Here is a 15,905-nt window from a genome sequence, read left to right on the forward strand (position 1 = left end):
CTTGCAAAGTTTTTGCTTTGTAAATAAAATCTTGTCTAGTACTGATTTTTCCCCTGAGAATGACTAAACAAGCATTCCAGAAGCTAGCTCCATTCTTGTAACATGCTAGGGAAAATTGGAAATCCTTTCAACTGGGACCAAAAAGTATACAAAAACTTAGGAAAAATGTTCCAAGTGCAATTCCACTGAAATCAGAGGATCGAATCACTGAAGATGGATTTGGTCCTCTATGCTCATGACTGAATGTTTCTGATTGTCTTTTATGTGCCATGGTAAGCAGCTCCTTGCCATATTTAATAACTGCTCTGTCACCTTTGATTCATTTAATAAAAGAAGTGATTCAAGCTGGGAGTTTTGGATGATTTAAAAGCTCTTGTGTCTTTAAGGCTACTCTGTGATCATGCATAAAAGCTCAGAGAAGCTATTGAGTAGCATACTGTGACTCTAAACAGTCTATAATTTCTGCACTGGAGATCAGTTGGATATAATGGTCTCTCTCCTTTATTAATTACCCAAGTCTATGCACTGTGAATTTGTTCCCCAGCTGGTGTAGATTAACATAGTTCCACCAGTTGTAATAGAAACCCCCTGATTTACCCTTGCTCAGGATATGACCCAATGGAAGATGCTACATAAAATGCTAAAAGTGCAGCAAACTAACTCTACTGTGCATTACTGCATCACGCCAAAAGCCATGCTAATACACTAATGCACAGTAGAATTAGTTTACTGCACTATTAGTGTCACCACAGTTACTAAACTTAATGCACTGTTATTATGGCGCATTAATGCATGTGTAGATGTGCCCAGTAACTGCCTTCTAAGCACTGTGTCTCCTGTACCTTGTTTCCCTGGAGGAATAGTTCTCTGACTTGCTATAATGTCACCAGCTGGAATTCTCATCTTTTTCCAGGCTCATTTGTTCAGAGCATGACGGAGTGATTTTTTTCAAAACATTTCTTTTTTCAACTGTGCTGGAAGAGTTTTGGGTAGCAAAGTCTATAAAAAAAAATTCTCAGCTCTGTTGAGGTCTTTTCAGTGCAATTAAACATCAGCACATTTTGAAAACAGAGCTAATATAAAGTGTTTGAGCTCTTCAGGTGTGTCAGACACTGACTAATAGTAAACCATTACCAATTGTCCATTACAGTGATACTCATGGCGACAAAAGGTTTCAGTTACTGTGCAAATATAAAGCAGCGTTTTACCTTTTCTTTTCGCTTGAGCAATGACATCCGCTGCACCTTTGCTCATTACTTTTGTGACATACAAGGGGCAGTTGGCTTGCTTTGCTATTGTGATTGCACGGTACACTGCCTCTGCTTCAACCTTGGGAAACAAGAACATAACCAGACACTGCCTTAAAACATCTCTTTTAGTTGAATGGACATGAACAGAGACTGCTCTAAAGCTCTAAATAGGTCCATTTGAAGACCTAAAGACATTACCTCCTCCGGGTGGCTGAGAACATGCCCTTCTGGTCCTGTAATCCCAAGTTCCAACAGTCTCTTTTGCTCCTAGGTAAATGAAGATGAATGAGAGAAGCAGTAACATGAACAGCCTGTATAACTCATCTGGGATCTGAAATACTATATTCAGAAACACTTGTAATGTTGTGAAGATTCCTGACTATTATCCCTGAGTATGTTTATGTCCATGACAACTGAAGCATTTTATTAAAAAGTATAGCATCTTCCTATGATTAATCTCATGCCACTACCTTGGCATAGAAGCGCTCTAATAGTTTGACAACATAATGTTGTTTTCATTTGTTTAGAAACAATTAAGTACAAATGATGACCAAGGATCCATTTTTCCTGAACCATTAGTTCATACATCTTAAGTGCAGTGTAGAGCAGGAAGCTGAATGCTGAGCAGCTCCATTACCCAGGTCATTGTTATCCTTTTAAAAATCTTGAGGGACTTGTGAAGTCCCACACATCTTAGCTGTGAAAACAGTTTATACAGGTCATATCAAACAAGCATAGAGAAAGTTTCTGTATATTCGCCCATTTATAGAGGGATGTTACAATTTTAATTAGCACTGATTTTCACATTCTTCTGCTTATGGTACCATTTTCCCCTGTGTGCTTATCTTGAGGTAGTAGGCACTTGCTGAGCCAAATGCTTACAATGTATGGAATCTAGTAAGAGGAAGAAGTGAGTTCCTTGCTCTTAGCACTACGCAAAGCACCGTTTTGGAGAGAGAGTTAAGAGCAAGTGATATATAGTCCATTAGTAAGCTAAGAACCTCTCCCTCTTAATACCTACATGGAGCAATATAAAGGGGCAGGGGTGGCACAGGCACTAAGGTGCATGGTTGACAGCCCCAAGATCGCACATTCAAAGCCATAGCAGAAGCACTCACAGCAAGGCCTGTCGGATTCCAATGCAATCTCCAAATTCTGCTGAATATCTTGTCACAAGGACATGAAAAAGGAAAGGAAGTGATATAGAGTTATTTGTGCCAGGTCAGAAAGATGAAAACCATCCCTGCTGAAGCTCTGAATATTGAATAAATAATGCTGCCATGGACTGCATTTCATCCAGGTTCTTGCTGAGGGTTAAGCAACTTCTCTTATTAAGTTTCGAATAGTGTAACTCCTTACCAGGGAATATACCAAATCCACACATCCCCTGGGTGTGTTGGCTGCAATCCTTCTTCACTAGCACTGCCTGTGATTTGTATAGCCCTGGGTCCTAACTATCTCTGGGTGGGTACAGTCACTTTTTGCTGTTACCACCTCCTCAACTATCAGGGACTTCGTATTATTTAGGGTGTAGGCCAAAAGACTCTGGCATACATATAGGGTTTGTCTACATGTTCACTAATGCACAGTAACTACTACTACTAGTTCAGTACTTGCTTAATGAAGTACTAGCTATATTTGCAGTAACTACAGTTACTGTACAGTAGTGTGGGTGCATGGGTTTTTTGTGATAGTTATTGCACAGTAGCCTAATAAAACAGCACAGTAGCATATTAACATGGTTTTTGACCAGCATACTACTGCGCTGTGTTATTAGGCTATTGCACAGTAAGCGTCTTGTGTAGACACACACAGAGCTGAATCCAAGTTCTCTTCATTTTTCTGAAGCACATGCCTAAATAAATAGGATAATGATTTGTATAGCACAGTCTCCTTTAGACTTCCCCCATATTTAGGTGTTCTCATGACATTCAACGCTTCTGTTTAGCTGGTAGTTGATCTCTGTGATGAATTGCATGGCCATGTTTACTAAACAGTCCTACAGACCAGATCCTGTAGCTCTTAAAAGATCTATTCCTATGTGATTTTCATTAGTGTACCCGCTGGGTGCGTCTGCATGTGCATTATGTTTAATACCTCTAATATGAGGTACTACATAAATGCACAGTAGCCAGCACTAATGTAGCAACAGTGTACAGTATTTGTGTGATGCTAAATGCTCAGTAGACTCATTCTACTGCGCACTAGCCCAGTTTTTGCTGTGACATGCTAATGTGCAATAGAATGAGTCTACTACGCATTGTCTCATGTAGATGCACCCTCTGTGTTCCTTTTGCAGATTCTCTGAAGTTCATCCACAGGGCTCTAATGTTATCATGCTGGCAGCTTCAAGAAATACTTTTGAAGACAGAACTGCTTGGAATTACAGCCAATTAAAAGAGAATGTTTGTCAGATAAAATCCTAAAGGGGGAATCTGCTATTAAGCTCAGACTTGTTTGTTCTAACAAAGGCCTTTTGAAGTATTGAGAAAAAGTATTTTATCTGAAACTTTCCTTGAATTTAACATGGCCCTTCCGTTACCTGCAATAATTTAGAATGAATGACAAGTTTATTTTTATTCTGTGTTGTTTATTCCCAACATTTATTTTGCATTTTTTCCTGTTCTAAAAATAAAAAGCAGCTGGATGAAAATTAACAGACCCATGCAATGAAGTCTTCAGCAGGGCAAACAGAACTCTGGTGTGCATCAGCTGATGTGTCGCCAGCACATCCAGAGGGTGCTTCTCCCTCTCTGCTCAGCATTGGTGAGGCCGCAACTGGAGTATTGTGCGGCACTTCAAGAAGGATGCAGATAAGCTTGAGAGGGCGCAGAGAAGGGCCACCCACATGGTTGGGGGCCTGGAGGATAGGCCCTATGAGGAGAGACTCCGGGAATTAGACTTGTTCAATCTGAGGAAGAGGAGGCTGCACGGTGGCTTGATAGCTACCTACAAGTATGTCAGCGGGGAGCATCAAGATCTGGGGGAGCAACCCTTCAGGCAGGCGTCCCTTGGGAGGATGAGGACCAATGGTCACAAACTGAGGGAATATTTAGATTGGATATAAGGAAGAACTTCTTCTCCATAAGGGTAACTAGAGCCTGGAGCATGCTCCCAGCAGAGGTGGTAGAGTCGCCATCCTTGGAGATATTCAAGAGGAGGCTGGACAAGCACCTCGTTGAGCTACTCTGAGCTCATTAACTCTCTGCCTATGGCAGGGGACCAGACCTGATGATCTTCCAGGTCCCTTCCAGTCCACTGATTCTATGATTCTTTGAATGCAAAACACTCCTTTCTTGCTATTTGCCCTTATATTTGCAAGTATGGACCCAGCTGAAATGCACATTATTGTAAAAGCCCAAAATCTGCTTAACTTTCAGGATGGGATCCTCAGAGTTCTAAACAAAACAGGAATAAACATCTCCGAAGACAAACCTTAGTGAAGCATGACACCCTAAAATGTCCATAGCAGGTGCATATATTTGTACATCTGTGATGATAATAGAGTACATGCAAACAGGATGCATCTGTTTTTAAATACAAAGTCCAGGTGCTCTTCCAAAGATTCTTCTTTCAGTGCATGGTGTCATACCAGGATTTGCTAGCAGACCATTTCTTTCTAAACTCAGGTTATCAGATTATCCTGGAGGTCAAATCCAGCCCAGAAGGATGAGGCAGGAAAGAAGGTGAGTGGAGCATACCATTTCTGTATTCCCCACAAGCCCCAGTAAAGCAGTGTGCAAACCTAACATTGCAGGAAGTACTGGAAAAAGATACAAACTTCTATTCTGGCAGCTGAATTGCAGACCCAATGGAGCTTGCTCTTGCAGTGGTTTTCTAATGTGCATAGCTCATAAACCATCAAAATCAATGACAGTTTCAGCCAGCAATTTCAGTAGAATGACTTAAGTAATACCATGACTGGCAACATGCACTGGGCAGGCACATGCTGCTCCTATCACAAAAAACAGCCATGTGGTCCTAGGAATATATACCTTGTGGACTGATTTCTGCCATTTTCTATTGAACTAACTGAATGACTGTAATACTGGAAATGTATCTGGTTCTGCTCTGCTTTCCACTGCTCTTCAGGCAACTGTATCTTTTACAGGTAATATTTTGCTTTAAATAACTACATTACAAATACGCTTTAATATAAAGGAATATATGTACTACACCTCATCAATGATGTCTCCATTTTCAGCATGAACTTGGGCAATGGCACCCAACTCTCGAATAATGCTAAATATTTCATACATCTGTCAAGAAAAAAAAAGAATATCCCAGTATCAGAGTGGTCAAATCTTACATTCTAAATATAGCTGATTATTTGTATTGCATGTCGATGATTCTGTGTTACCTGGGCATCAGTGCACTGGAGTTTGTCTTTGTAAGCCATGAAAACGAGAAAGGAGTTCACACCTTTAAAAAAAATTACACATGTATTTATTATTACAGCAGAGAGCAAAGATCTAGAGATGGGCTGAAGAAACAGTGTTCATTTCTGGGGAAGGTTTTTAGGTTAGTGTGTAAGATTGAAATGGACTCTGGCCTTGGATTTAGGTTTGGGGAGAAGAACCTGCAAATCTAATGTGTGTTCTTGTGAAGCTCAGGCTTCAAATGAGGATTATGAAACATAAGTTGTAGGCAAACCACTATCAGGAGAGATCAAATTCATAGATCTAGAATTCATCTTGTCCCCAGAAGGGATTTAAATTGTGCAGGCTGATGTTGGCTAATACCCAGTAGTTATACTTTAATCATGTTATTAACTACAATATACTGCAAAGGGAGATCTCTGCTATCAAAGAACTGTTATTTAGTTAGAGAATACACATATAACATCTATGTGTACTGTATTCCAGAAGACTCTTTCTTCATTTCTACACAATGTGTAATGCAGTTCTTTTAGTAGTGTGTCATGACATACTTTGCTATTGTTTTTTTTTTGTAAGTGGATAAAAGTCAATGATTTTTAAATCATGCTCGTTCTAGGGAATACTTTACATTTTACTGATGTATGTGACAAAGTATGAAAAAATGGCCACTTTGAGCGCTGGACAGCTCTGCATTAACTCAGCCACTCAAAAATATAATAGGAGAGTCACTAAAAATTCCATGTTAAGCAACAAATTCTGTCCCTGGGTGTAAGACTGTCATTTCCACTGAAGTCAGTTCTGTGCAGGCATATCTGAAAGTAAGATGCAATCTAAATAAGGCAAAGCATCAGTGAAATGTATGTATTCTTGTGGCATATATGGTTTCCAAAGTACACTAGAGGGCATCTTTGGGTTCTTACACAGAGGGACTTCAGGTACAAGTTAACTAGTCCGCTAGATCTACTTGCCCAGTCCTGTAATACCTTACTTTGGCAAAAATACCTGAAAGTTAGTGGGAAGCCTCTCTATGTAAGAAGGTTAGAACTGGGCTCAATAATTTTGTCTTAAGCCACCAAAGTACTACATTACAGGGATGCATGTTTTCCGAAGTACTGCATTATAGGAATGCAAATTGCCCTAGAAGAATCTGTTACTTTTTCTTGTTTTTGCTTTCGTACTTGCTTTTTGTTAGAACACTATTATTTTTGTCCTTACCTCTGTCTTTTACTAGGGCTTCCAGTTCTTCTTTGATGCTCTCATGCCAGCGAGTGATGTCAATATGCAGTGAATAATCACAGCAAGCTTTGCTATCAGCACATTCTTTCCATTGATCATATGCAGCAAGTAGATTCATTCCAGAGTCAGGGAACACATGATCAACTGAAGAAATATTACAGATAATCAGCAACCTTTACACTTTCTGAAGTTTGGTGCAAGATTATCCCTTACTAGGTTAACATTAGAACCTTATAGTTGTATCTACTTATTTAACTTGGTTTTCTATGGCAGGAAAGAGAAATTTTCATTCAAATTAATTTTAGAACTAGAATTACAAATATAAGATATATAATATCCCAAAATATAGTCATATACCATTAAAACTGAGGGTAACACCAACAGAAGATGATCATTCAGACTCAATTAGACATGGAGTAGCAGCCTCAGCATCTCATTTATTTATCATCCCATGCTTCAAAATGGTAGCAGTGGCTTTTTAACTAAGCTCTCAGGAGCTGCTCTAACTAAAGTGCCTCTCCCTCCTCCTGGAGACAGGTATTTGATATCATATGTACCATGGACCAGTTCTGCTCTTGAAAGTTTGTGCACAGCTGCTTTGACCTAATCAGTGGGCAATCAAGCACCATCCATGCCACTGGTACTGTATTTTACTGTTCAGCTCTGCCTATACTTCTCCGTATTGACCTGGAAAACCTACATTGTTGAGATTATGCCTTCAGTTAGAAAAGCACTGTCAGGAATTGATTGGTAAATACGTATGGTCTATTTGCAATGAGATTTTGGTGGGGACTGAGAAAAAACAAAAACAAAATTGTTTTCGTAGACTTCATAGACTTAATAGACATTAGGGCTGGAAGGGACCTCGGAAGATCATCGCGTCTAGCCCCACACCCAAAGGGCAGGAAGGCAACTGGGGTCACAGGATCCCAGCAAGATAAGCATCCAATTTGCTCTTGAAGGTGTTCATTGTAGGTGCTTGAACCACCTCCGATGGCAGGCTGTTGCAGACCTTGGGGGCTTGGACAGTAAAGGCATTCTTCCTTATGTCCAGCCTGAAATGGTCTTGCAGTAGTTTATAACCATTCGACTTCGTCATCCCTTGGGGCACTCTTGTGAACAAACGTTCCCCCAGATACTCAAGCTTCTCCACATCCTTTTTGAATTGTGAAGCCCAAAACTGGACACAGTACTCCAGCTGAGGCCTCACCAAGGCCGAGTACAAGGGGAGAATGACATCCCAGGTTTTGCTTGAGAAGCATCTATGGATGCAAGCCAACATTTTGCTCAGTTTACTAGCTGCAGCATCTCATTGCAGGCTCATGTTCATCTTGTTGTCAATGATGACCCCCAACCCCTTTCTTCTGTAGTGCTAGCCAACGTAGCACTGCAAAGTCTATAAGGATGCTGCAGGTTTTTTCTCCCAAAGTGGAGAACCTTGCATTTTTTCAGCGTTAAACACCATCAGGTTCTCGTCCGCCCATTTGCTGAGCCTGTCTAGATCAGCCAGGATCACCCTCCTGTCTTCTGGTGTGGATGCTTTGCCCCAAAGTTTGGTGTCATCGGCGAACTTGGCCAGTCCACTTCTGACTCCTATGTCCACATCATTAATGAAGATGTTGAACAATATGGGTCCAAGGACAGAGCCTTGGGGGACCCCACTGGTCACAGGCAACCATGATGATTGACTGCCATCAATTACCACCAGCCAGTGGATCATGGTGGACCCAAGGCCACAATTGGCCAGTTTTGCCAAGAGGTGATCATGGGATACCAGATCGAAGGCTTTTTTGAAGTCGAGATATGTGACATCAATCTCTTCTCCCTTGTCCATGTGATAGGTCACCTGGTCATAGAAGGAAATGAGACTGGTCAAGCAAGACCTACCTGCAACAAACCCATGCTGGCTATCCCTCAGGATGTTGGCGTCAGCCAGTCCATTAAGGATGGCTTGTTTAATAAACTTTTCTAAGACCTTCCCTGGGATTGAAGTCAGGCTGATGGGCCTATAGTTAGCCAGATCCACTCTCCTCCCTTTCTTGAAGATTGGCACCGCAATTTTTCAATTTTAACCTAAACAAAATGTTGACTCAAGACCTTGGAGTTGAAAATCTCACCAAAATATTTGACTAAGCAAATCACATTTTTTTCCACCCCATATAAAACAAGCTGTAAAAATATACATTTTTTTACTGTAAAAGGCCCAGGAATAGAGGTACAGTACTTGCTATTGCTCATTACTGTAAAGGTGCTTCATAATTAAGTGGAAGTTTTATATTTAAAAAAGCAGGTAGTATTAAATAGGGCATAATACATACTTCATTAATTAAGCACACTTGTAACTAACATGGTTAAACTACAGTCTTTTCTGTCCTATATTAATAATCTCTAACATAGCAAAAGACCAAATCTATTGCTTTAAGACAGCAATAAAAATTCATTTCAGTGATGTTACATACTTATCATGGTTGTTCCCCCTGCTAGGGCTGCTTTTGTGCCTTGATAGAAGTCATCAGCAGAGGTCATTCCCATTACAGGCATTTGTAGTCTTGTGTGGACATCTATTCCACCTGGCATAACTATCTGGCCATAGGCATCAACAGTTCTTACACCACCAGGAACTATTAGATTTTCACCAATTTGCCTGAAAACAGAATGAAGATGCTCTATTAATTGCAAACAACTTTTAAACAAAAGCATTAGTTTCTTTTGTTAAAACATGTATACAAGGCAAAGGAAGTGGTTTCTCCATTATACTCAGTATTGACGAGGCCTTGTCTGGAGTACTGTGCCCAACTTTGGGCACACCACACTTTACAAAAGATACAGACAAACAGAAAAGAATTCAGAGGAGAGCAACAAAATAATGAGAACTCTAGAAAACACGACATGCAAGGAGTGGTTGCAAGAATTTGATTTAGGCTAAAGCTAAGAAGACGAGCGGGAGATTTAACAACAGTCTTCACATACAAAAATGCTTGTTATAAAGACGATGGCAATCTGTTGTTCTTTGTGTCCACAGGGGACAGGACATGAAGCAAGGAGTTAACATTGCAACTGGGGACATTCATACTGCTTTAAGAAAAAAAGTTTCTGATTAGGAGAGTGGGTAAGCACCATGTGGAACCTGTTATTCAGAGTAGGCAAACATTTGTCTGGGATTGTTTAAATCAAGGGTGCTCAACCTTTTTGATCCATAGGCTGGATGACATGGCCAGGAATTAAGCCATGGTTTAGATTGATGATCCTATGATAGGATGGGGGTTGGACTAGATAATTTCTCAGGATCCCTTCCAGCTTTGTTTTCTTCTTATTCTACAGTTCTGTGACTCCATGTGTGTGTAAGTGAATTTCCATCAGCTTCCCCAGACTGCTGCCCTTGTAAATTAGAGATCTTTTTCTTGGAAAGTGGAGAAAAGTTGAAACTCTTTAGACCTCTGAGTATCTGACATTTCTCCCTGCCTCCACTCATACTTCTCATAAGGTCACATAGCTCATAAACCATCCTTTTTTCAAAGGCAGACTGGCCATTCAAACTCTATAGCTATGCTTCTTGACCACTGTGACAGACAAGTTTCTTGGGTAGACGTAGCTTGGTAGCTTGTGTAGCTTGGGTAGACGTAATATCTTTTTACTAGACCAACTAAGTAGTTGGAAAAATTCTTCTTTGCAAGCTTTCTGGCACAAACACCCTTCTTCAGTCATAAGGAGAGTCTGAAGAAGGGTGTTTGTGCCTGAAAGCTTGCAAAGATTTTTTCCAATTATTTAATTGGTCTAATAAAAGATATCACATTTACCCAAGGAACCTTGTCTGCCTATGTCCTTAGACTGCCATGGCTACAACAACAGCCCTTGACTACTGTGATATAGATTATAGCTGTGTTAGTCTAGAAGCAAAGGCATCCAAAACCCTTGAGGAAGAGGCAATATTTTTATTAAACCAATTAGACACAAATTTTTCTTTTTTAATTTGCAAGCTTTTGGGCAAGCAAGCAAATGCTCTTCTTGAGGCAAAGGAGAAGTCAAAGACTGTAAAATTTCTCCCAAGTAGAAATGAAACTGTATATTAAACAGGAGAGCAGCAGGATGTTATGGGATCATTGTGAAGCACTCTCTTAACTCCATTGAGGAAACATTGCCTTGAAAACTTTCTCAACCCAGTTTCACCCCCGGGAGTAAGAATAATCAGATTTTTGTCTCTTGGATGGTACTGAAAAGCATCATGAGGCCCACACCAGTATAACACATCCGATGTGACCTATATCCCTCGTCAGTCAGTGTTATAATCCTGGACCACTCACTAAGGGACAGACATTAGACATAAAAGGGTTTAAGTGATCAGAAACTGGTTTAAACCTGTAACAGAATATAAGTTAAGTGCATATAAACCGCTTTGAAAATGGCTGAAACTTGTTTGAAATAAACCTTGTTGAATGTAGTATCAGACTTAACTGATTTGGGTCAAACTGGTTTATGAAATGTCTGTCCTAGACCCTTTCCTGGTTTAAGTTAAATCAGACACCAGCATCCCAGCATGCTCTCTGAGCTGGGCAGGGCTCTCTGCTCCACAGCAGGACTGGCTCCTCCCCTCTGCTCCCTGGCTGTAGCTTCGGCACAGACTGCAGGCATCCCCCCTCCCCTTCCACTCTGCCTACAGACATTTCTCAGCATTAGCTAGCAGACCACATGCTGGCTGGCTATGGTCTGTGCTGTGGCAAACAGGACAAAGGGAGAATCAACAGGGAGCTGGTAATGTCCCTCTGTTGTTTTCTTAAGGAGGTGATAAACACTGAGTTAGGGGTGATGGTAAACACTGTGTTACCAATTCCCTATTGGGGTGGTCAGAAGAGGGAGGAATCCCTCCCTAATCAAGGTGTCTTGCTGGGGCCTGGTCACACCCCCATCTTCTCAGCACTGTGAAAGGGAAGGGAGGGCTGCTCTACCGCCCCTTGGCTTCTCGCTTGAGCCACTGCAGGCATATGCCTGCATTTCTGGGATGTCTGTTCAGTTACAAAGTGGTTTAGCTTAGCCAGGTTAGACTAACTTGCAAAGATTGAATCAATTCAGGCTCAGACTTTTTGAATGTCTGTTCCTAGTCTAACAGTTTACCAGTTATGGCAAATTATGTGGGGACTTTTTGTTCTGAACACATATCCACCAGGAATTAAGACCATTTTACTTCTGACCTTCTGGTATTCAAGAAGTCCATAAAAGCAAGTAAAAGCTATACATTCAACCTAACAACCTCCTATACAGCTCAGTGTTACTACAATAATTTGTATTATTCTCTGCTATAGGGTTTCTTTCCACTTGCAAATAAACACTAATGCATATTTCTTTGGACTTTTTCTTCCTATATCGTATAACTACTGATTTCCTCCCCCCCCCAAGTATGTTTGAATATCTTTATGGGAAATTCAAATATTTCAGGAAAACATACTTCTTAGGAAATTACACCAACAACATGTTTGTTATGTAAATTACAATACCAAATATATTTTGAGCCACTTACTTTATCAAACCGTCTTCCACATAAATTTCTGCATAAAATGATTGATCATCGTTGACGATCTTTCCTCCTTTGATTAGAAGTCGGTCACTCTAATGGAAAAATGTGTTTTCTGAAATTACTTTATTTAGAAGTTATTTTACTCATTATGAACCTTCATGCTGAATAATTATCTATAATTGCCTACTGAAAATAGAGTCTGGGACATAATATTTTGCACTTCAATCAGTCAAATTGAGTTTAAAAGCACATCCACACATTTCACTTCAAAGTTGATTGTATTCCACATAAAAATGCAGATACACATTTAAAACTAAATAAAATCTAATCCAGATACAAATAAAATATGATTTAGCCTATTCAAAATCAAACATGGCACAAGCCTGGAGCACTAACTGGATATGACACAGATGATCTTTCATTAATCGCACACCCATATTCCTCGTCAGTGCTTGCCTCAACATTTTTGGGAGGTCCTGCAAAGCAACTCTTGGTTTGCCCTCCGACTCCTGCCTACATGATCCCATCAGTAAATAAATGACCATCCTGATAATTTGGGAGAAATGATCCTCTGGGGACACTTCCATTTGACTGATTAATTTACATCACAAAGGAACTCTAAATCATTATCAGCCTCCTACAGTAGATGAGGGAACCAAACATTATTTGTGCTATGGTCTGTTTAGTTGCCATTATTTCAAAAACTTTCGCAAGGGACAACTGTTTGGCTATGCCATGGATCACAGGCTCCTAGGCCTCTTTCAGACACTACTCCTGGAGGGCTGTGCTTCCTGGTATAGCACTTAGATAAGTGACTTACAAACATTACCTAATTAATTATCACAATCTTGTTCTAAGAATGGTAACTATTAATATCTCAGTTTTCCTAATGAGGAAACTGAAGCACAAAGCCTAGGCAGTTGACTGAGGCCACAGAGTCACTGTCAAAGCTGGGATTAAAATGCAATTGTTAGCTGCCCTCAGCACCACAGCTCAGCCCACTAAGACATATTGCTTCTACCCACTGTGGCCAATAGCCATTTCGGCTACTGAGAAGAGAGACCATCTCATTTGCTGGAAGACAGCTTGCCACACTCGAGCTTAGTAGCAGCTCAGGTAATAAAAACCCTCTGCCCTGAAAAATGTGTAAGTCTGAGGTTCTTCCAGAAAGCTAGAAGTTTATATGAACTGGCAAATCTTTTTGGCCAGATGCAGTGGAGGTGAATACTGGGGCAACTGTGCTCTGCTGAGAAATTATTCACTTTTTTCCCCAACCTTAGTAGTCGTTTCTTGTTCGTTTACAACGTAACATTTATCTTTTCAAAGAAAACAGTTAGAAACTCACTTCTGAAAAGGAAACTAGAAATTAAGCTTAACATTGCACATCTCACAAATAGATTTCCTTGCTGTAGATTTCACTGTCATTGTCTTCACTGGAAGCTTTATGACCAGAGAAACATAGGACAGAAAGGGAACTTCTTAGTCACTCTGCCAAGTTCCTGGCCATCAAAACAACCAAGTTATTCAATCCCTTTCAAGAACCTATCAAATTGTGTCTTCAAAACAGCAAGGATTTTAAAACAGCTTGCAAAGCATGAGAACTGCAGGGCCTGGCTCATCTTGTTGAACTGCAGTAGTCGCAACCTGTATGCTGAGCCCAGAGTTTACTCTCAGGGTTCAAATGTCCTGTGCCATAGCTTCTGAAGCACAGATCAAAATAACTACTGGATAAGTCAATGCCTGCAAGAGTGGGTTACAGGCTCAGAGAAACGTGCCCACATAAAACTGAAAACACAAAACTATGTTGGAGTCCTGCATTTTGGTAGGGGTCAGTGAGGGTTGGATAAATTCACTAAATGACACTGTTGTGTTTATGAAACTTCCAAGCCTCCCATTTCAATGATACCCCACAGTCATTAATCAATATATGTTAAATGTTGTTTTCTAGTCATTAAAGACTGAAACAAAGAGCACACACAGGAGCTCAATAGGTCTCCTCCTCCTCCTCCTCCTCTGTGCAAATGTACTGGCCACTCCCTGTCCTGGGAGCACACCCCCTCTGTAACAATCACAGAATGCCAGATGTGGTAACAGAGCTTGTCCTCAATGAATTTCTTTATAGCCTAAGACAGAGAAAGGCTGTTTCTCACTGGCAAAATCAATGCCACACAGCAAATAAAGAATTTTAAAGGGGACTCAGCCCTACCTCTAACTCCCTGTGGCTCATTTTGAAAACTGAGAGCCAGCAAAGAGGAAAGATTTCTCCTCATCTCAACCAAAAATCCTGGGAAATCAGAGTAGAAAGGCCTCTCTTAAAAAACAAGGGGTGAGTGGCACCTTCCTCCAAAGTACAAGTCATGACAGGAGGGTGGAGTGAAATCTGTTTAAGTCACTGGCATGATCAAGAAAATTCCCTTTTAATATTTTTAGCATGAGGACTGAGCCAAAGCCCATTAAACAGCGGTAAGCTGATGATGGGGTCCAGGCAGCGGATGGGGAAGGAGGGAGCTCATTTACATTCAGTTCCTATTAGATGTAGAATAGCAACAAAACAAAAGCTTCCACCTCCTGGTTCCCTCCCTCCCCACTTCCAGCTAGTTTAGAAATATAATGCACTGGGTCTGTAAACAGCCTCCCCCCCCCACCCCTCACAAGGAAATCTGTGTTTGCCTCTTTTAAAAGTGAAGGTTAGTTCCTTCAGTAGCTTGGCTTGGGTGTGAAAGATAATCAGCACATGTAGATGAGGTCTGAAAAGCAGCTGTCTGGTGGAGAGCGTCTGACAGAGGAGACAAAGCTGCCTAAACCCCTCCGAGTGCAAGCCAGGTTAGGTCCAACAAAGGAAGGCAAGCATTCTCCAAAGGGCCTCTTGGTAACAAGGCCCTAAGCCAGCCCGGGGAACAATTTCCAGCTGCCTCGTATTACACACTCCTGGGCAGGGTTTTGTTTGGGAGCCGACTCCCACCACCCCGGCTGTGAGCGCGGTAGCTGGTGGCCGCGCAGGCTGCGGTGTGTTCGGGGCTATGAATAAACACGCTCCCGGGAGGCACCGAAAACGTCCCAGGGTGCGGGACGCAGGGGCCGCTCTGCCGAGGAGATGAAAGGCTGCAAGGCTTCCTCGAGGGCCCGTGACAGGCGGGGAGGCTCAGCCGAGCTCCTGGGCTGCCTCGGGGGGCAGCGGCGCCGGGCCGGGGGCGCGCGGGGCTCGGAGAGGACGAGCCGGAGCCCGGGCGGCGGAGCGGGCGGCCCCGCCGCCTTGTTCGGCAGCGGCCCGGCCTCCCCCTGCGGCCTCCGGAGGCGCCTCCGCCACGCATCCCCGGCCCGGCGCGGCGCGGCGCGGCTCACCGTGATGCGGGGGATGCTCTTCTTGCCCTGGTGCGACATCTCCCCCGCGGCCGCAGCGAGCCGGGGCTGCCGGGCCGGCTCCGTCCGCTGCGGCTGCGGCTGCGTGCGCGCTGCTCCCCGCCGGCCGCGGTTGTGGGCGGCTCGGTGGCTCCCCCTGGCCCGGCCGCCCCGCGCCGCGCTTCGCAGCTG

General features: G+C 42.2%; 1 protein-coding gene across 1 annotated transcript in view; it reads right to left on the reverse strand.

Annotated features, from left to right (window-relative positions):
- DPYSL4 (dihydropyrimidinase like 4) overlaps nucleotides 1–15,876 on the reverse strand; it is a 30,476-nt gene extending 14,600 nt beyond the window's left edge. Inside the window, exons 1-8 of the mRNA XM_090058774.1 lie at nucleotides 15,717–15,876; nucleotides 12,378–12,466; nucleotides 9,325–9,509; nucleotides 6,845–7,009; nucleotides 5,611–5,672; nucleotides 5,429–5,509; nucleotides 1,449–1,517; nucleotides 1,209–1,329 (exon numbers count right to left, since the gene is read on the reverse strand). Of these exons, the coding sequence (XP_089914900.1) occupies nucleotides 1,209–1,329; nucleotides 1,449–1,517; nucleotides 5,429–5,509; nucleotides 5,611–5,672; nucleotides 6,845–7,009; nucleotides 9,325–9,509; nucleotides 12,378–12,466; nucleotides 15,717–15,755 (811 nt within the window). The 5' untranslated portion in view covers nucleotides 15,756–15,876. The remainder of the gene's footprint in view (nucleotides 1–1,208; nucleotides 1,330–1,448; nucleotides 1,518–5,428; nucleotides 5,510–5,610; nucleotides 5,673–6,844; nucleotides 7,010–9,324; nucleotides 9,510–12,377; nucleotides 12,467–15,716) is intronic.
- Nucleotides 15,877–15,905: the final 29 nt, after the last annotated feature.

The sequence above is a fragment of the Crocodylus siamensis genome, chromosome 7, assembly GCF_052110815.1.
Source record: "Crocodylus siamensis isolate JL-2025a chromosome 7, ASM5211081v1, whole genome shotgun sequence".
In the NCBI taxonomy this organism is placed as follows: domain Eukaryota; kingdom Metazoa; phylum Chordata; order Crocodylia; family Crocodylidae; genus Crocodylus; species Crocodylus siamensis.